General features: G+C 37.4%; 1 protein-coding gene across 1 annotated transcript in view; it reads left to right on the top strand.

Moving 5' to 3' along the window:
- The window catches only part of FARSB (phenylalanyl-tRNA synthetase subunit beta), a 64,843-nt gene that overhangs the window by 7,478 nt on the left and 35,813 nt on the right, over positions 1-21,552 (top strand). The window contains exons 3-14 of the mRNA XM_045775260.2: positions 2,832-2,986; positions 4,109-4,178; positions 4,758-4,873; positions 9,127-9,277; positions 10,075-10,183; positions 11,066-11,136; positions 12,643-12,704; positions 13,604-13,655; positions 17,346-17,407; positions 17,681-17,888; positions 18,389-18,469; positions 21,132-21,224. Coding sequence (XP_045631216.2) covers positions 2,832-2,986; positions 4,109-4,178; positions 4,758-4,873; positions 9,127-9,277; positions 10,075-10,183; positions 11,066-11,136; positions 12,643-12,704; positions 13,604-13,655; positions 17,346-17,407; positions 17,681-17,888; positions 18,389-18,469; positions 21,132-21,224 — 1,230 coding nt within the window. The remainder of the gene's footprint in view (positions 1-2,831; positions 2,987-4,108; positions 4,179-4,757; positions 4,874-9,126; positions 9,278-10,074; positions 10,184-11,065; positions 11,137-12,642; positions 12,705-13,603; positions 13,656-17,345; positions 17,408-17,680; positions 17,889-18,388; positions 18,470-21,131; positions 21,225-21,552) is intronic.

The raw sequence follows: 21,552 nt of genomic DNA, 5'->3' as shown, positions 1-21,552 counted from the left end.
ATTCAGTCACCTCAAGTTATCAGGCTACTGCTGTGGAGATGAATAGCCCATCTTGAGTAACCAAGAATGAGTGTGTGGTCCCTGGTCAGTGAGCTGCCTTTTTATAAATCACTTATGGAAAGGGGTCTGGGGAGCAATGGAAATGTTACTTTAGCCAAAGTTCTTGTGGCCTATGGTTCCCCCTCCTTCACTTCCTCTGTGCCCTACTGCATCTTCCTCCATTCCTGTTTAATCGGCATTAATTCATTCTTAATCATTACTGTATACATTGACCTTGTAAAATGATCTAGTTTTTGCACTTGCTCTTAGCCAAAAGGCCGAGAAGTGATGATCTTCTAGTTTCTGAAGGTTGCTTATAAAAATCATTATGAAGCATCTTTCTAGTCTTTTAATTGTACAATTAAAATACTTTAAAAAAGTTTATTTGCAGAATCTATTCCTAATCACATAAGACATTGTATTTATAACTAAAATGATAATTTCATATTTCTCTTTTTAGTGCTATTTTTTCTTAAGCCTTTTCTTTTCTTTCTTTTCTTTCTTTCTTTCTTTCTTTCTTTCTTTCTTTCTTTCTTTCTTTCTTTCTTTCTTCTTCCCTTCCTTCCTTCCTTCCTTCCTTCCTTCCTTCCTTCCTAAGATTTTGTTTATTTGACAGAGACAGCGAGAGAGGGAACACAATCAGGGGGAGTGGGAGTGGGAGTGGGAGAAGCAGGCTTACTGCCGAGCAGGGAACCCGATTCCAGGACCCTGGGATCATGACCTGAGCTGAAGGCAGATGCTTAACGGCTGAGCCACCCAGGTGCCCCTTAAGCCTTTTATATTCTTGATCTTTTCAGTGTTATAACACTAGAAGGTTTAGGCTAACAAAGATGTACATTGACTTGTTTTTTCTGCTTTTTTACTGATGTTACAGGAAGTTTTTTGTTAATGAGCATCTTCATGCTTGAAATTGTCTAAGATTTTTCCAAGTTGCTATTAATAATTAGACTTCAATTATGTTTGAGGCTGTATGATATCTAAGAGCCTTGGACTGGATATCGGAAAATCTGAGTAATAGTTCAAGCTCCCACATTCACCACGGACAACTACATTGCTTCTTTGGGCCTCCTTTTCATCTGTGAAGTGGGGGCTGTGGATTACATGATCCGTGTAGATCCCTTCCAGCTCTGAAATTTCTGTGGTCATTGATTTCTGGAAGAGTTTAGTAGCGCTCACGAACCCCACCTTCAGATACAGTCTTTGTATGAATTGAGATACTGAAATGAAAGATTTAAGCTGGTGTGTCTTTTTTGCTAAGGGAGTAGGCGTTTTTTCTTAATTCAGATGTCTTAATTTCTCTGCTTTCCACATTTTCTCCCCTTTTTCTTATGGGTCCCTCCTGAAACATTGCAACCCCTATCATGGGGGAGATGAGAGCTTGACATGAAAGGAGGCAGAAGGAGGAGGAAGAATTAGAATTTAAATAGAGTTGAATCAAAGAGGTCAATAGAATTGCTGCTTTTTTAAGTTGAAGTGTAAGTGACTTACAGTATCTTATTTCAGGTGTATATCCTAGTGATTCTTTCTTGCCAGTGGTTATCTTTAAGAAAATCTGTTACTCTGCTATAATGTGGTGACTGAGATATTCTAAGCTTTTGGCTACTGCATTATAATTATTCTAGTGTTTCTTCTCTTGATTGTCTTTGTTCTTTTTTTTTTTTTTTAATTAGCCTTAATTTTTTCTGCATGAGAGCGGGGGAACGTGAGTGAGAGGGAGGAGCAGAGGCAGAGGGAGAAGCAGACTCAGCAGGGAGCCCAGCCCAATGCCAGCTCGATCCCAGAACCCTGGGATCATGACCTGAGCCAAAGGCAGACTGAGCCACCTAGGCGCCCCGGTTGCTTTTATTCTTACTGCTCTATACCTTTACTCTCATTAGATTGCTTCCCATTGTGCCTATAATCTCTCCTAATTTACACCACAGTTCTGCTCTCTTCAAATTTTTTTTTATTTTTTTTTATGTTACTCTTTCTTACATGTTGCTTCTAGGCTTGGGTGCCTACTGGATTTAGTTTTTAGAATCATTATAAGAAGTCATATTTCTTTTATTTGGTGAATTATCTTTACTTTGCCTCTGACACTTTTTGTTGTTACTGCTATATGTACTTGGTGGTATTGTCTTTTAAATCTGGGTTGGGTAAACTCTTCGTAGAGGGCCAGATCGTAAGCCTTGTAGGTGGTGTCTGTACCACAGACAGCTGTTTCAGTATGTAAGTCACAGTAGATAACATGTAAACAAATGGGCCTGGTGATGTTCCATTAAAACTTACAAAAATAGGTGGCAGGTACGATTTTGGCCAGTGGGCCATAATTTGCTGACCCTTGCTTTAGAGGAGTTAGCACTGTTCTGAAGTGACTGAGGTTGTTGGATGTCCGAACTCAGCAAAAAAAAATTGAGTATTTTCTGTTGCTGTGATTATAACATATAATATTTTTGTTGCAGATGTAATAAACACGTTTTATTGCAGAAAAGAACATATATAATGTAGTTACTGCTTTAAAAAAAAAAACCTATTTTACTTGAGAGCAAGAGAGTGCGCACGTGCTCACATGTGTGTACTCCAGTGTGGGGGGGAGAGAACCTTCAAGCAGACTCCCTGCTGAGCGGGGAGCCTGACCTGGGGCTTGATCTTATGACCCATGAGATTATGACCTGAGCTGAAACCAAGAACCAGATGTTCAACCAACTGAGCCACTCAGGTGCCCCTGTAAGTTACTGCTTTATATCACTGACAACTACTTTTTCAAAATAACCTAGATTTATTTTGCTTTATTTTTGGGGGGCTTGTTTTAGACTTCTGAGAAAGAAATCATAAGTAAGGAGCAAGGTAATGAAAAGGCGGAGGGAGCCTCTGATGTTGTTCTTTACAAAATTGACGTCCCTGCCAATAGATATGATCTCCTGTGTTTGGAAGGATTGGTTCGAGGACTTCAAGTCTTCAAAGAAAGGTAAGAGAATATGTTTATTAAATACTTTGCTTAGTTAGATTTCTTTTGCCTGTCATTGTCAGCATCCCTGTTTAAGTCTTTAGAAAAGAACTTGTTGGGCAGGTACACAGCTTTAGGTTTGCATAGAGGGACGGTTGGAGAGTAAGATATATGCAGATTATAGCCATTTAAAAATTTGCATATTGAGTCCTAGCCTTCCATCTGGGGAACTACTTAAAACTGGAGTGGTTAATGATTTTATAACTTCTTATGAAATTTTTTAGTGGGTTCATGTGAATTTCCTCAGTAATCCAATAGAAATAGATGACTTGTTGGATTCATTAAAGGTTGGGAGGAAAGTAGAGGTGGCAAAACTTTTATATGCTGTTTGCTTAAAAACTCTTAAGTAAGCTTAGGAGCAGAGCTTCCTAACTGGAAAACTGAAAATCTTAGGATGGCTCTCTGATCTCGGACAAGTTAATTGGCCTCTAGTTTCAGTCTCCTAATTTGCTTTTGTTTTTGAGAGCATGTGCCTACTTGAGCTGCGGGGGGGGGGGGGAGAGCAGAGGGAGAGGGAGAATCTTAAGGATACTCCATGCCCCAGTGTGGACCCTGACACAGCGCTTAATCTCACAACTCTGAGATCATGACCTGAGCCGAAATCAAGAATCAGATGCTTAACCGACTGAGGTACCCAGGCACCCCTCAGTCTCCTAATTTATAATGAATATTTTTAAGTCCCCTTCCAACTATTCATGTGATGAATACAGAAGGTAATGAATATATGAAGTGAGAAAGAGGTGAAACAATAACACCTATCAAAAATAATTATTTTTGCTTTCGATGACCTATCATCTGGTCAGCTGCGAAAGGATGAGAGCCTCTGGCCAGTGGGCTAAGTGGTTTTCTGCCTCTGCTGATCCTCAGGTGACCGGACACTTCTCACCACAAGGCATCCTATACCATTTTTAGACCACTATCAATGTTAGAAAGTTTGCTTCTTGTTTTAATATTCAGCCTAAATCGGATTTGCTGTAACTTCAGCCTATTGTCTTAGCTCTGTTCATTTTTTATACTTTTACACAGGATGCAGTTTATCAAATGTTTTGGTTAAAAATCAAGTTTGTTTTAATTTCCTTTTAGGATAAAGCCTCCAGTGTATAAACGGGTAATGCCTAATGGAGAAATCCAGAAATTGATTATCACAGAAGAGGTAATAAGGATAAATTCTTATTTTCCTTTTTAAAAAATTTGCTTTGTGAATATATTTATAAGGTGGGGAGGAAAAAGGAACAAAGCTGATCCTTCTGCCAAATATAATTTTCTTAGACCATTTGCTAAAAATGGACCTAAATTTAGCTCTTAAAAACTGTCAATTAATTCCCTTTCATTTATTGGTGAAAGCAAAGCATTTGTTTTCCTCAGTAATTTTGAAAAACAACACCAAGTGTTTATTTAAAACATTTTGAGATAGAATTAAGTTGTGGTATATTAATAATGTTTAAAGAAACTTTGGGGGGGGGACATTATTTTGATAAAAATGTCAACTATGAGCAAACTAATTACAGGTTAATTTTTTCTGTTTTTAGTAAATTTTCAGACATTTTGCTGAAATGTAAATTCCATGAGAAGGGTGACTTTATCTTGTTACCAGTGTATCTTTGAATGAAAGAATACATATGCTTGTTCGTGAATTTGTAATAGTACTGAGAGTGCAGCTAACTTTCTTTCACAAGATGTTATGAGAAAAGCCCAGGTATGGACAATCTCTAATGGTACAATGAAATTTCAGACAGCTAAAATACGTCCTTATGCTGTGGCAGCAGTTCTCCGAAATATAAAGTTCACTAAAGATCGATATGACAGCTTCATCGAACTTCAGGAGAAATTACATCAGAACATTTGCAGGTTTGTGGTTGCATTTTCTTTCCTCCTTGCCTTCCTCTGTCCCTTCCCCTCTTTTTCCCTTTTTACGCCTTTCTCTCTCCCTAGTTCCCTCCCTCCTTCCTTTCTTTCTCAGCAGATTTTTTCAAAGCATTTCTAAATTAATGCGTGAGAGTGACAAGAGCTTAAATTTGCTTAACTAAATAAGTTTGCATCTTACCAGATAGCTATTTGTTACTGTTAGTGAACAGTACATGCATGGAGAAATAAGAGTTCTATTTGGGATACTATATAGAGAAGAAATATCTAGTCCTAGAGATTTTCTTGGTTTTTATGTTTGTGTTTTTGGTTGTTTTTAAATTATTAGTAGTGGATTATACTACTAAATGTTACATGATGGTAGTTTGAAGTATGACTTATTTTAAAATTGAAAAAGTTTTGGCTTGATGACACTGAGTGTAACTATAAATTTACAGATGAAACTTGAGACTTTTAAATTGAATTTTCTTACTATTTGACATTACTGTCCATCATTTCCCATGTGCTCCTTTAATGCAATGATCTTCAGACGTGTAATTCCTGAACTCCTAAAGGTCAAGGAAGGCAACGGTGGGAGTCTTTGAACTAACTTCAGTATTTGAGAAATCCTGATGGAAATTACAGATTTACTGATACCATTAAGCTTTAGTTAACATATCAAGTTTTTTTTGTATTGGTCCTGAAGTACATCAGCATATCTCCTGCTGATCAAAAGGTATGATGAACAGTTATAGATATCTTGAATAAAAATAGAAAAAGTTTTTATTGTAGCAATTGCAGTTTGGTAAACTGGAGATTGAAGAGGCTTCTATGTAAGTGATGGGCTAGGGACAGGGTTTGGAGGGGACCCTGCACGTTTTCTACTGGGGTAGAATGTTTGAAGAACAAAACACCAGTAGGTCTCTGTTTCCAGAAACATCTTTGTTTATGTGGTAAAAGAAACTTTTTCAGATTCTAAATAATATTTATTCCTAGTTCTTTTATAAAAATAGTCTATTTGTAAGCTTGCTAATTATTAAGCAAAACAATAAGAATTTAAATCTCTCAAATGAAGAACAAAATAGATTTCTGACAAGCTAGTAAGTGGTTGAGGCCGATTATCTATTCTGGACATTGTATATTTGAAGAATCTATTTTTACCTAAATTGGAAGGTATTTCCTCACTTAATTCCCCTTTAAGCTCTGTTTAAGTAGTATTTCTGGAAATCATGAGCTTTTTGCAAGGGGAAATAAAACCTATCCGAACACTCCGGTGTGCCGGAGTCCTTACCTGTCAGTAACTGCTAATTAACCTCTTGCGTGAGCTTTGGAAACCTGGGGTTTTTCAAGGAATATGTTCATTTTGTTTACATTAGCAATTGTATTGGCATAAAGTTGTTCATGATGTTCTCTTATTATCCTTTTAATATCTATTATCTGTAGTGATACCACCTTTTTCATTTGTCTTTTTTCCCTTGATCAAGGGAGGTGGCTGGATGTTTATCAACTATATTGATGTTTTCAAAGAACCAGCTTTTAGTTTTATTGACTTTTTTTTTTCCTCCATTGATTAAGCACTGTTCTGTGTCGGGCTAATTGCTAATACTGAGGCAAGACCCTTCTGCCTATTTGATCCCTTTCCACAGGAAGTAATGAGGTTTTCAGTCTGTGGACACTGTTCCTCCGATGAGTCTTTCCCTGGCCACAGATAATTTCCTCACATGTATGCACTGATCAGTACTCACCTGAACACTTGAAGGGGGGGAGCCTCTGCAGATCTCCAGAAGTCTCCTAGCTCTCTCCACTTCAGTATTGTTTGTGGTGAACCCCAGCTGTCTTGGTCTCCCTAGACTCTGAGTTATGTCTCTCAACTCAGGGAGTCGGCTGATCTCCAGCCTTGTCCCTCTTTCCTAACTTACAACATGGAAATCCCTCCGGGCAGTAAGCTGGGGCAGTTGTGGGGCTTCCTTCATTTATTTCCTGTCAGGGATTGCTGCTCTTCATTTCCTGACGTCCAGTGCCACCCATGAAATGGTTTCCTGTATTTTGCCCGTTTGGTGGTGGTTTCAGGCAAGAGCGTAAATCTAGTCTCTTACTCCATCTTGGTTGGAAGTGTCCAATGAATTTTTTACTTCAGTTATTTCACTTTGCATCTTAGAATCCATTTGGTTTCTTTTCACACGTTTCCTTTTTTGCTGTTATTTCCTCATCTGTTCATTATGTGTATATTTTCCCCATAATTTTTGAGTATTTTTTATGGTAGGAACGTGAAAGTTTGTGCAGTGATTTGAAAATCTGGGTCATCTTAGCATTGGATTTTATGGACTGGTTTTGTCTGGAGTAGAAATCACATTTCCCTGTTCTTACAAGTCCACTGCTTTTTAAAAAAAGTTTATTTAAGCAGTCTCTACGCCCAGTATGGGGCTCGAACTTAGGACTCTGAGACCAAAAGTTGCATACTCTTCTGACTGAGTTAGCCGGGTGCCCCTCATGTCTACCGCTTTTTGATTTCACGTAGAATGTTATGTTATGGATAAGGCTCTTAATTTTCTGAGGACTGGTTTTGTCTTACAGGCAAAGACTCTTGAATACTTAGCAGCACTCAAACTTGAAACATTTGCTAGGCAAGATCTCTGCAGTTGGCAACAGCTGAGTGTTCTCAGTTCTTTCAGCTTTCTCCTGTTTTTGCACAGCAAGACTTTAAAATTTTTGCCAGTATGATAGCTAAAATCTTGATTTCTAACTTATTTTTAGTTTGCGTATTTTCATATATCTGGGATATTAATCCTTTTCTGTATGTAAACTTCAAGCCTTTTCTCAATTTGTCTTGACTTTCAGGGTCTTTGGATATATAAAGTTTTCAATTTGAATAGTCCCATTTATCAGTCTTCCTATGATTCTTCTATTTTGTGTCAAAGGGTGTCCTCCAGTTTTACACATTGTTGTCCTTTATTTTCTTTGAATAGTTTTTGTGGCTTCTTCTGTGAGTGTATGTATGTTTGTGTCTTGTTTTTCAAAATGCATAGCTCTTTGATTCATCTAGAATTTATTTTTGTGATTGGTTTGAAATTGAAATTTAGTGACCTTTTGTAGAGAACTGTTTTAGGGTTAAGGGACCATTACTATCTTAAAAACAAAGCAAAACAACACGGACCTTCTTACTGGTGGATTTGCCAATTGTTAATTTATCTACACTTTATATTTCAACCTCTGGTATTTCTGGAGTTATCGTCCGTAAGCACATAATTCATTGAGTAATGTAACACTTCTTTTGTGCTTGTTAACAGTTCTTTTGAGTTAACCATATTTATTAAAGTTCTTGTTACCAGTCTTGAAGGATGACCAAGATTTATTTCTTACAAATTTTGAAAACTACTTTGTAATTCATGTAACATGGACTTCAATAAAATCCTCGATTACTAATGCATTTTATCTGTTTGATGTATATATGCACTTAAGCATAAATACTCAAATATATTTGTACATACATCTAAAATTAATTCTAAGAAATCTTAAGAATGCCATAAATTCTGACCAGGTTTCTTTTTGAATTGTCTTTTAGAAAGCTTAGAGCCAAATTTGTGACTCTGTGTGCTAAGACTGGTCCTTTAGATTCTAATTTAGTATTAACATTGTTCCTGGCTCTGTTTTATATCCCTAATTTTTTTTTCTCTCCTAATCTTAACCTGCTGTAAGTTGTTAAAATTACTTTAAATCCTTCACTTCTGAACTGTAGAACAAATGAAATTAATAGCTTTTGAACTTCCCTTACGCATTAAATTTTAAGTGTAATTCACAGTTCTTAATTTTTTTCCATGATTAAAGTAATAACAGCTTTGTGACAGAAAATTTAGGAAAATACCCAAAAATAAAAAAACAGCAATTTGGTAGTTTATTCTAATAAAACATTTGTTTACTTGAGGACCCTGAGAGGAAATGGGTTGGGGGGGGAGAAGGAATGTTCACTTGGAAAATGTCCTAGTTAACGCAGTACTTGGGAAAGCATAGTGGCAAGGAATTTACTGTAGCTATTAAAATAATGTGTTTTGAGTAGCTTTAGAATTTCTCATTACTTTCAGTGCTGTGAGAATTTGTTCATTATACTCTTCTAAAGTTGCCTTACAGTAACAGGCTATTTTAGGGAAGTGTCAAAAATCCTTTTTTTCCCCCCTAACATAAGGTCTGTTAGCTGTAGAATTTCTGCTTTGGAATATTCAAAACTTTTTTGCCTTTTTTTCCCCCCCTCCCTCAACATTTAGGAAAAGAACCTTGGTTGCTATTGGTACCCACGATTTAGACACTTTGTCAGGCCCTTTTACATATACTGCAAAGCGACCTTCAGATATCAAATTCAAGCCTCTAAATAAGACCAAGGAGTATACAGCCTGTGAACTGATGAACATATACAAGGTAGATTATTTTTTTTATATTATGGAAATAGCTCTCCATAAATCAAAATTTCTTCAAAGTAAAGTCTTGGAATTAGAGAGATGTAAATGAGTACTTTTTAAAAACAGTGTCTGTGCTCCAATCAAGAGCTACTGATTCATTTGATGTAGAGTGGGGCCTGGGCATAGTTTTATTACTTTAACCTCTTGGATGATTTTAGTGTATAGTTGGTAATTGAGAACCACTGAGGTAGAACATGCCACATTATAATCATATTTGGGTATAATTATAACCCATGCACATTATAAAGAATAAGATTTGGGTAGTCTCTCTCTCTCTCTTCCCGCCCCCCCCCCCCGTGGGAAACAGTATTACAATGTGTCTATCTTCTATTTAGCATTTTAGATTGTAGCAGTTAAAATGATTCCATAGTCACTTAATGGTGCTTAAAAAATAAAAGAGAGTGTCATTTAGAAAAAACAGCTTTTATCCTTGGCCTGATTTGCCACTCTTTTCTTCCTGTTTATGTAAACAGTTTTGTGATGGTTTGTGTTTTGCTTGAGAGGAGTCAGGCTTACCAGTGCAAATTTATTTTTCACCCTTGGAAAACAGCTTGGCTGTGTTCTCATCTCTCCCCAGTAGGAGATGAGGTATATAAGGATATTAAGATATTTAGGAAATCTTACAAATCTAGGACTTTCTGTAATATGGGGCCGTTTTATTGTTTTTCTGATTTTTTTTCCTTTTTTGTATTAGAGAGGCATATAAACTAATTAGTGTTAGAAGTACAAAATTAATTTTGACTTAATTTTTTTCAGACTGACAACCATCTTAAACATTATTTGCATATCATTGAAAATAAACCCCTGTACCCAGTTATCTATGATAGCAATGGCGTCATCCTTTCAATGCCTCCAGTCATCAATGGTGAGTTATTTCTTAAGCATCAGATTTTTCTTTTTCCTTACCCTTCAACATTTTTGTAGAATTGAACTCTAGACTTGGCTCAGTCAAATGAAATAAATCTTAATCTGGAATCTCCGGTTTTTGTAGATTTTATTGTAGTAGTTCTTTTCATTCAACATTTTACTGGTGATTTTTACATAACTTTTAAATGTATAAATATAAGTACATAGATATTTACTGGTGGCAGTCTCTGGATTCTGTTATATTCCTCTGAAGAGTGTTAATATTTTGGTTTTAACCCATGACTCAACTTGGTTAAGCTCAAATTCTGCCTTGCCTGCTGTTTTATAGTTAAAACTTTTAAACTGAATTTCACCCTCTTACCTCCTTTCTGAAGACTCTTTTTGAGGAGGCAACGTGGATGTATTTACAAAATTTAATGATGTGATAGCCATAGATGTTGACCCCTCTGGAGGTGAGAAGGGGGTTTAGTTGATTCACAATGGCAAGAGTCTCTTCCTCCTTGAGGTTGAACTCTAGCTGTTACAGTGGTTCAGAACCTGAGCTTCAGAGTAGCCAGACCCAGACCCAGACTGTAGCCTTGCTGAAGCTTTGAATCTTAGGTCTGCTTGCAGCTCTGTCATAGCGTTCATGTGGAGAGATGAGACAACCTCTGTTTAGTGCTGGGCAGAGCAGCTCTGACACACTGAATGCAGTAAACACTTGTTACTCTTTTATTTCTATTCTCCTAGGTATAGTGGGAGGCTTAAAATAAATGTTGCATTATCACCTTACCTCTGAGATGTCCATTTATGTTGTACTCTAAGTGAAAATGTAGTTTGTTTTGGAGAACTTTTTAGTACACCTGTGTTTCTGAAACTGTTTTATTATTTTGTGTTGTAGGAAGTCATTCCAAAATAACCGTAAATACCAGAAATGTATTTATTGAATGCACAGGAACTGACTTCACTAAGGTAAATAAAACTCTCATTCCGTTTTTGTACTGTCAGAATGTTTTAGTTCTGGGCCAAGACTAGATGGCTGAACTTTAAAGTGTTTATTTTGTAGGTGGGAACATATTTCAGAAATTTAGAAAATTAGAAAGCTACAGATATTCTGTACTTTGGTTATGGTGTGTTCATTTAATTAACAAATCTTTAACAAGCATCTCCTGTCTTTCCAGTGCTGTGCATTTAATGAGTTTCATGTTTCTTGACTTGAAGGAACTCATTCTAGTGGGAGAATTAGCCATATACCTAACTGTAAAACTGAGAATGGAATAAGTATTGTATAAATTGTTTATCTTAGTTGGCTTTTAAATGCTGAGTAACTTGGTACCTGTGTGTACTTAGTAATAAGTCTTTAAAAATGAAGTGGCTTATAAAGAAGTATTATTTAGCAAATTGATAAAGGGTTTGTGCACACGATGATATCTAGAATATATAGAGTACCGGTTCACTCACTTTTAATAACTACATATATTGGATTGGATTGCTATGAAACTTTTTTACATCTTAAGATTTCTTTATACATGTTAAGGCATAGGGTAACGTGGCAATTAAGCAAATTAATAAGATAAGCTTGAATGACAGGAGAAGGCTGGCCTATAGAAATAGGGCCATAAATGGCATTCAGTACATCTTACAGGATTGGACACCATTGTAAGGTATTTCATTTATAACTTTTATAAGTTACGATCTTATTTGTTTATTAAAAATTAAAAAAAATTAAACCATATTTGGTTTATTTTTTAATAAACCATATTTGGCCATATTTGCCTTTAGAAATACTAGAGTAATGTAACTGATACTATTTACAAAATTTTAAAAAAGTCTTACATTAACAGACCTTAGATATCTTTCCTGAAGCTTATATTTAAACAGTAAAGTATATATAAAAGCAAAGCCTATATATATCCCAATAAGGTTATTGTATTTTTTCAATTAAAAACTTGAACAAATCTATACAGTCCTTACAGTGTGCTAGGCATTGCTCATATATTAATACATCTAATCCTCATAATAACCAAATGAGATCTAGAAATGTTTATAATCTTTACTTAACAGATGAAGATGCAAAAGTACAAAGATGGTAAGTAACTTGCCCAAAGTCAGATTACTTGTAAGTGGTTGAGCCAGGAGTCCAGCAACTGGCTGCAGAGATCTGGGAGACCGATAAGATTTACTCCCATAGTTAGCCATTTGCCTTTCTTGAAAGTTGGTGAACCCAAGGGAGAGGGCCAGGGGAAGTAAATGATTTGTTTCGGTCATGGATTATTAGCTCTCAGGGAACCGAATAAATGCAGACCACCTGAAGATAAGGCTAGGTCTGCTTTAGCTCACAAGTTTTTATTCCACTCCCTTTTTTTAGAATGTATATATACAGTGTCATTTTTAGATGTTTGAGGACTAAATTAAGTTTTCACTTCCATCTGAGTGAAGAGAATATATTTTTGATTACAATATTTGTCTTTTTTGCAGGCAAAAATAGTTCTTGATGTTATTGTCACCATGTTCAGTGAATATTGTGAGAATCAATTTACGTAAGTTTATTTGACAATGTTATTGAAGCTTGTTGTTCTGAAGGCAAAGCACTAGGGCCTTGTACTAAATATAAAGATGAAAAATGTGGCTCCTGTGACTAGAACATATTCTCTCTTTGGGGGGCTAAGACCTATGCATAACTGTTTAAAATAAAAAGTGAGAACTACTTTAAAAAGTTTTGGTAGTGTTCTGGCTTTAAGGGCAGGTTATTGCTAGCTGGATTGGTTATTGCACCTGTGCAGACATTGTGGAGGCATGAAATTTAAGCTGTGTTTAAAGATCATTGGATTTGAGGATGTAAACATGGAAGGACAGACAAGGAACAGCTAAACAAAAGTAGGGAAGCGTATATCCCATATGTATGAATAGGATTACTATATTTTTTCCAAAGCTTATTTTTTAATTAAAAAGATTTCACTAAATGTTCCTTGCTGTGTCTTGGCGTCATAGTTTATTCTAGAATGTTAATTATAATTCAAAATAGCCATATCACTGCAGAGCACAGGACTGAAGTTGTATGGCAGGGTCTGTTTTTTAAATCGATTTGCCTATTAGTGGTTGCATAGTCAGCTTTCATGGTGTAACACAGCACCCTGGTAAATGCTGGAATGTGTATATCCATGTTGGCAAGGAGTAGTTGAGGATGCACGCTTTGTAGCCCTGAGAAGTAAGCATCAGATGTGTGCAGCCTGAAGAGCTGTGGGGCCATAGGGCATGGAACAGTAAGGTGGTGTTGCGTTTAGGAGGATTAATCCAGACAGTGGTGTTGGAACGTGAATAAATTGAATGTGTTGAGATTACTCTTGTAGAGCAAGTGAGAGACTTGTTAAGCATACACATTTTTAGAATTTATGGCCCTTTTTGTTTTTAATATTTCTGGCGTTTTTTTTCCCCCCAGGGTTGAAGCAGCTGAGGTTGTTTTTCCTAATGGAAAATCCTATACCTTTCCAGTAAGTATTTAAGAAGTGGATTTGATGATAATACTAGTGATAATGTTTTAGAGTACTTGTTGTATGTCCATCCATCTACCCACAAGCCAGGCATTATACTGTGTGCATTACATGGATTTAATCCTCACGGTAACCCTATGAAGGTGGGTGCTGTTTGGCTCTTTCCCAGATGGAGATAGAGACCTTGAGATGTTAAATAGCTTGCCTGTTACTATGAAATGGTGGAGCTAGATGATAGTCTGGCTTCAGCTCCCAACATGCTCCATTATACCACTGCATTAGATGGCCATAATTCCTCTGATTTATGCTCTTTTTAAAATTTTAATTTAAATTCAATTAACTAACATATATTATTAGTTTCAGAGATAGCGTTCATTGATTCATCAGTCTTACATAACACCCAGTGTTCATTATATCACATGTCCTCCCTGATGTCCATCACCTAGTTACCCCATCCCTCCATACCCCTCCCCTCCAGCAACCCTCAGTTTGTTTCCTATGATTAAGAGTCTCTTATGGTTTGTCTCTCTCTCTGATTTTGTCTTGTTTTATTTTTCCCTCCCTTCCCCTCTGATCCTCTGTTTTGTTTCTTTAATTCCACATGAGTGAGATCATATGATAATTGTCTTTCTCTGACTTATTTCGCTTAGCATAATGCCTTCTAGTTCCATCCATGTTGTTGCAGATGGCAGGATTTCATTTTTTTTGATGATTGAGTAGTATTCCATTTTGTGTGTTTTTGTGTGTGTGTATACATACCACATCTTTATCCATTCATCTGTTGATGGACATCCGGGCTCTTTCCATAGTTTGGCTATTGTGGACATTGCTTCTATAAATGTTGGGGTGTGCAGGTTCGGATTTATTCTTTTTTTAACCAGTTTACTGGGTAATTTATAGTCTCACCCCTTTTAAGATGACTCAGCCCTCCAAACCTAATTAGTCTGTTCACACTTGAATTAACAGTCGCTGAAGAGCCGTCACTGTAACTAATAATTCCAGGTGTATTAACAGGACTAAGTAGAAAGCACAATTGTCAAGACGTAGTCTTGGTTAAAAAACAAAACAAAAAACAAACAAAAAAACCACAACAGCATTATTCTTAATTGGGCTTTTTTCTTCCCCTAAGATGATTTTATTAATACAAAGATGGCTGTTCAAACACATGACTCTTAGTCACTTAGTTATGATTCAGTGAGGCCATTTTTTAAGCTCTTCTTTAGATTTTTTCACTATTCCTCTGTCACTTAAGAAGTGAATCATAGCCTGGAATGGTTTCTACTATTTAAATAGTTTTTAAAGTAGATAAAATCTGCCAAGATCAAAACCTTCCCCTTCCTGAAAACATGAGCATTTAACATCATACTTCGTTCTAGAATATTGATTATAATTCAGAATAAATGTATAGCTGTAGAAAACTTAGTTGAAATTATGGACAGTCTCCGTTTTTAAAAAATTTGTAGTGCCTGTTAGCTTTTGTTATGTAACAAACTGATATCTCAAGACTTAGTGACTTAAAATAACGGTGATTTGTTTATCATGATCCTGTCGGTCTGCTGGGTAGTTCTGGTCTGACTGGATTGGCTAACGTCTCCTGGGCTTGCTCCTGTATAATCAGCCAGTTGGTAGACTAGCATCTAAATGACCTGGGATAGCCTCACACACAAGTCTGCTTAGCTGTAGAGTCACCAGGTCAAGTGTCTGTCGTCATCCAGTGGGCTAGCTTGGTCTTTGTTACATGGTGGCAGTTGCAGGATTCCCAGCAAGCACTGGACTTGCTCTCGTGCTAAGTATCTTTAAGCTTGGTGTCCTGTTGGCCTGGGCCAGTCATTTTGCTAGATTCAAGGAAGGGTGACATAGACTCCCATTTCCCAGTGTGAGGAGGGCCTGACGTGCCCCATTGTGAGGTTGTGGGTGCAGCAGAGAAGGGAAGAATGTGGCCATCTGTATGATTTACCACAGTAGTAGTCGGGAGTAGCCAGAGATAGCTTTTTAGTCTATTTTAAAATGATGTCTGATTTGAGAAAAGTTTTTTTCTTTTTGATATGAAGAATTGTCAAGTATTAATAAAACTGAAATATGTACTTTGGGGAGGAAAAATATCTTAAAATTTGGTTCACTTTTCTCATGTAGATAATTCCTTGAAATCATTTGCATTTTAAAGAGCTTTCATAAATTCAAATGGTGGGATTTCTGAAAAGGAGTACTGTAGCAGTCTTGTCATTTGTTAATCTGTTTCCTTCTGGACGTGGATTAGAACAACTCTTCTCAGGTTGTCCTCCCAGAAGAGAATGATCCTCTGAGGAACTGATTTCTTCCTCACATGAAATAGCTTATTTTTCTCAGTACTTTGATAGTTCTTTCTTCTGTTATTTCATATAAAAGAATGGACTTTGGAATAAGAGGGCCGGAGGAGAGAAGTGGCAGGTAGTCCGAGAGACCAGTGGTTAATGGTGGAAGCTTCGGAATTAGGCTGCCTGAACTTGTTGATTCATTAAATTGTTCATTTATTTTATGCATTTACTCATTAGCTACATACCGAGTGCTTAGTACCTGACAAGCATTTTTGTAAGCACTGGGAATGTAGCAGCAGCAGGGCCCAGCAGCTTACCATTGTTGTGATCCGGGGTTACTCATCTACAACCTAACTGTTCGCCCTTCACTGATTAGGAATCTAATAGTATCTGTTGTGAGGGTTAAGATTATCGTGCAAGTGTCTCGTACTATTTAGTTCATATCAACTGCTCAGTAAAGGTTTTTCTGTTGCAATCATTAGCTTCTAGTTTCATGCTTCATAAACCCTATGTGCAGTCACAGCACCTCAGGATCTTGATAACCTTCAGATCCGGAATCAGTAGGCCCCGTGTCACTGCTACCAGCTATAAAGGCCCGAGAGCCTACGTTTCTAAGAAGCACTTGGGTGATGATGATACTTCTGCCTGAGAATTGCAAGGCTCTGGTCCATTGTACTTACTTGATTCCAATCAGATTTTTAAATTTATAGCCTTTTTGCCAGTGGTAGTTATGCTTTTGAGAGTAATTTAATGATAAATATTCATAGATACGTTTGCAAAGGTGCTGAAGAGCCTGGGCTTTATACATGTTTATTCCTACCTAACGTGGTAAAGTTACACACTGTTGAAGGAGAGTACCAATTTATGAGATGCTCTCAGTCCTACTGTGTCCTGGAGCAGATTGATGATAGCTGGGACTGCCTGGGGGCCCGGTCGCATTCCCCCACCAGTATAAATGATAAGAAAGGAATTTCTTCGTAACACTTGGGCTTAGTTTAATGGTGATATTTGATAGTACATGGTGATATTTGAATTATTCATTCTTGGTCATAAATGCCTGCTTGCTTGCGAGGAGACTGAAAATCCTTAGGATTTATAAGCATCTTAGAAATGATGTAATGCACCAGGGTTTTACTGCGGAGAGTGGTGATTGGCATTTTCTATTTCTGAGCAGTTCCAGTTGTCTAGCAAGGACAATGTTCCGTTATGAACCTGTTGTAGCAGATTTATTCCTCTGTAATGTTTTAAAACATAATGTTTATTTTCAGTGTCTCGCTCTAACAACAGTTTTTTTGGGAGGGCGGTGAACTGCCACAGCAAGACGATGTAAAGTTAGAGTCTAATGCTGTAGCTGACAGGGACTCACTTAAGCTTCTCAAACTTTTTCTCTTTAAAGGAACTGGCTTACCGAAAGGAAATAGTGAGAGCTGATCTAATTAACAAAAAAGTTGGAATCAGGTATGCTTTGAAAACATTTATTTACTGTTGGAGAGAATTCAAAAATGAAGTACCCACAAGACTTTAGTTTTTCCTGAAAGAATGCTTATGCTTAGAGAGGGTTTTGATATCTTTTCAGAGTAAGTAAGTGATAGTAAATCATCTGTCGGGATGTCTAGTGTCTCATGGAACTCAGAAAGAAAGGTGATATTTCAGATAGAATATTTTAAAACAAAATATAAGCACGTTTTAAGTAATCCAGTGAAGTTTATGGATTGTACATTTCTGTTTCAGAGAAACTCCAGAAAATATTGCCAAACTTCTAACCAGGATGTATTTAAAGTCAGAAGTAATAGGTGATGGGAATCAGATTGAGATCGAAATCCCTCCGACCAGATCTGACATTATCCATGCGTGTGATATTGTAGAAGATGCAGCTATTGCCTACGGATATAACAACATTCAGATGACTCTCCCGAAAACCTATACCATAGCTAATCAGGTAAGATTGCACCCTTAAATAAATACTCCTTGTTGTTAGAAACTGATTATTGAATGCCAGGAAGGCTTTGAGAAAAACAGCACATAGGAATTAAGTAGTTTTTGGACATGCTGTGCTATGGGAGACATTCGCTATGGAGAGGATACAAAACAGATGCCCAGTGGATTAGAGTAAGTTCAGAACCTGTGATGACTGGTACTTGAAGAAAGACAGGTTTCGAGTTTGGAGCCCTTTTGAATATTGAACTGGGAGATTCATTTTTTCAACCTGGCCTGAAGGCAGAAGTTCGGTGTGGGAGAGGTGAAGTGGGGAGTTTGTGCATCTGTGTGGGGGTATTGGGGTAGTGAAGTCGTGGGGAGGGGGCGGGGGGGTGAAGTGGTGGTACTAGCAGTATTAGTAAGGCTGGAAGGGGGTGTGCCCTTTAATGACCTGTTCTGTTTAAACCTTTTGTTTTAGGAAATTTTATTGAGGTGGAATAAAGTTAAATATCTTTTTTTCAGCTTCCTCTTAATAAGCTCACAGAACTCCTAAGACATGACATGGCAGCCGCTGGGTTCACGGAAGCGCTTACCTTTGCTCTGGTATGTCTCCCATGTTTTTCTGCAGCTGATTGTTGACACTGAATCTCTGAAGTACTGTACTCTTTGATTCCTCACATGAATTTGTAAAGTCTAGACTACTAAAATTTCCAGGTTCTAGAAGAACAACTTTTTTTACTTGAGATTGTATAGTTTCTAGTAAAAAAAAGTGTTTCCTTTTTTAGTCACAGAAAATCATGAAGGACAAAAGTCTTAAATGACAAATAACAATGTATTTTGTACTTTCATGGAAGTGTTGAAGGTTGAATTCACAATGAATTTCATAACCAAATTGATCAAGTTAGAATTTTTAGTTTTAATTTGGTTGTGTCTGTGCCCACTAGATGCCTCCCTAGTTAAGGATTTGTGGACTGTTCCACATTAAACTTCTCTGTCTTTGAACATGTTCACAACATTTGCTTTGAGTTGGAAAGCTGACATAAAAGGCCTGAATCAGGAAATGAATTTTATTACAAAATGGAAGGAAATGCCCTTCCCCCCACCAGATTGACCATTTGTAAAGAATAAAACGTCTGTGCCGTTTATAGTTTTCTCTTGCTGAGCATTTGTGTAGAGCCTACAGTGTAGTTCTGCAGTCTTCTAGTAGGTGTCGGCTTAATGATGGAGGGCAAAAACCAAAACCGAACAAAAACAAAACGACTTCATTTTCTCCCCCCCCAAACTCAACTCCAGACAGACTTCTCCATCTTACATTTATAGAGAGTGCCGTAGTGGGGGTTACATTACTACCAGTTTGTGGGGAGAGGGTGGTCAGAAAGGAGATGCAGCCTTTCTTCCTGTATTGAGCATCTGTCATTCATAGGATGCTAACCTCGGAAGGGACCTTACAGATGCTAAATACCTACTTTAGCCTTAGTCTAAGAATATTCATAAAAATCATGGATTTAGTTTTACTTATTATATTTTTCTAACACTTTAAACACATTAACATTGAAAAAAATATTAAAATTTTTTACTAGCTACTGCCACTTCAGGTTGCCTTGATGAAAACTGCTTCTAATCTCTGTCCCTTATCTTCCATTATCATGATAAAGTACAAGGCCTCCCAGACCCCTCTGCTGCCATGTTTGTGGAGCAACCTTTCTTCTACGCACACAGTACTATTTCTGAGAGTAGATTACATTATTTAAATTGCATTTCCTAATTAATCACCTTATATCTTGTTGTAAAAACTCCTCCGTGCTGAGGAGAAAATCTGGTTATTTCCATCGTGCCTGCCACCGTTCTCCGCCTCTGCATCCATCGCAGATCAGGGAGCTCTTTTGTGCTCTGCCTGGATGTGGCTTTGGTATCCTTCCCAGGAGAGCATGGCAAGAGTCATTAGAGCTGACACTGACATAAGATCTAAACCCATTGTGTGTGTGTGTGTGTGTGTGTGTGTGTGTGTGTGTGTTTATTTCTCTAAGAAATACAGACTAGTCCTTGAGGGCCACTTTGTAAAATAGTGCAATAGGCAACATCACCTAATGTTGGAAAACCGTTCAGTAATCTGATGGTACATCAGTTTTCATGTTCAGTTTTAAACTCCTTTGCAACAGTTAGCATTAATATATGTGATAATTCTTAGTATTGATTCATCATCACTGTTAATATTTTTTTGAGCACTTAGTTTGTGGCAGGTACTTTATTTGCATTATCTTGTTAGCTCATTTATTAGATGTGATGCATCTGATAGTTTTATTTTCATAACTTCTGTAGGTCATCCTGGTGTTTGAGTGTGACAAATATCTTTCTCTTTTTGGAGGGTGAGTGCTTAGGAGTTTATTGCTCAGGGCTTTAGCAAGCACCTATGCACAGAAGTTAAATGATCAAGTAGAAGGAACGTTGGGCAGAATTTAGGCCACTTGACTTCTTCTTTTTTTTTTTTTAAGATTTTAGTTATTTATTCGACAGAGAGAGAGACAGCCAGCGAGAGAGGGAACACAAGCAGGGGGAGTGGGAGAGGAAGAAGCAGGTTCCCAGCGGAGGAGCCTGACGTGGGGCTCGATCCCAGAACGCCGGGATCACGCCCTGAGCCAAAGGCAGACGCTTAACGACTGAGCCACCCAGGCGCCCCCAGGCCACTTGACTTCTTGCTCATGCTCTCTCTCTCTTAAATATCTTTTTTCCTTTATGTAAAGATTTTATTTATTTATTTGACAGAGAGTACAAGCAGGGGGAGTGGCAGGAAGAGGGAGAAGCAGGCTCCCACTGAGCAGGGAGCCCGACACGGGGCTTGATCCCAGGCCCCTGGGATCATGACCTGAACTGAAGGCAGATGTTTAACCAAGTGAGCTACCCAGGCACTCCTAGACATCTCTGGTAAAAGTAAGGAAGACTAGAAGATTCAGGGAATGGATAGCTAACTGTGTAAGAGACTAGACTGGTACAGTAAATGGGAGGCCAGCTTTAGGAAGGGCCCAGATGCAGTTACACCACCATCAACATGGGGAAAACTTACTTTGCCCCATATCATAGATAGAACTCCTTGTTAGAGAACTGTTAATGTTGAATTATATCTGCTGTGGCCCTGAATTAGTTGATATATTTATTTTTAACTTCTTTATGTAGAATCTACATTGCTATGAGACCGTAAGTTGACTTACAATATTAAGTACTTTGTATATTAAGTATTGTTTTTCTTTATTTTGCATGTACTTCATAGTGCTCCCAAGAAGATATTGCTGATAAACTTGGTTTGGACATCTCTGCAACAAAGGCAGTCCACATAAGTAATCCTAAAACAGCTGAATTTCAGGTGAGAATTTTAAGTAGGTAAGAATTTGGGTAAATCCTGAGAGGCAGTGCATAAGTTATACTTAAGATGGCAAAATCTTAGAGCTTTTTAAAACTCTCCTCTTGGATAAGATTATAGTTGGTTCTTACATAACTTTGGCGAATTTTTTTTTAAAGTGCTCTTTTTTTTTTTTTTTTAAGATTTATTAGAGCTTGTGGGGGAGGGGCAAAGAGTTTAAATATTTTTAATTTTTAAAATTTTTAAAAAAGACTTTATTAGAGAGCAAGTGAGAAAGAGAAGAATTGGGGCAGGGGCAGAGGGAGAGGGACAAGCAGACTCCCTGATGAGC

The sequence above is a fragment of the Ursus americanus genome, chromosome 1 (genome assembly GCF_024610735.1).
Source record: "Ursus americanus isolate L20-20 chromosome 1, mUrsAme1.1.p, whole genome shotgun sequence".
Lineage (NCBI taxonomy): Eukaryota > Metazoa > Chordata > Mammalia > Carnivora > Ursidae > Ursus > Ursus americanus.
Note: the sequence above shows the minus strand (reverse complement) of the source record. Positions and strands in the feature narration are given on the sequence as shown.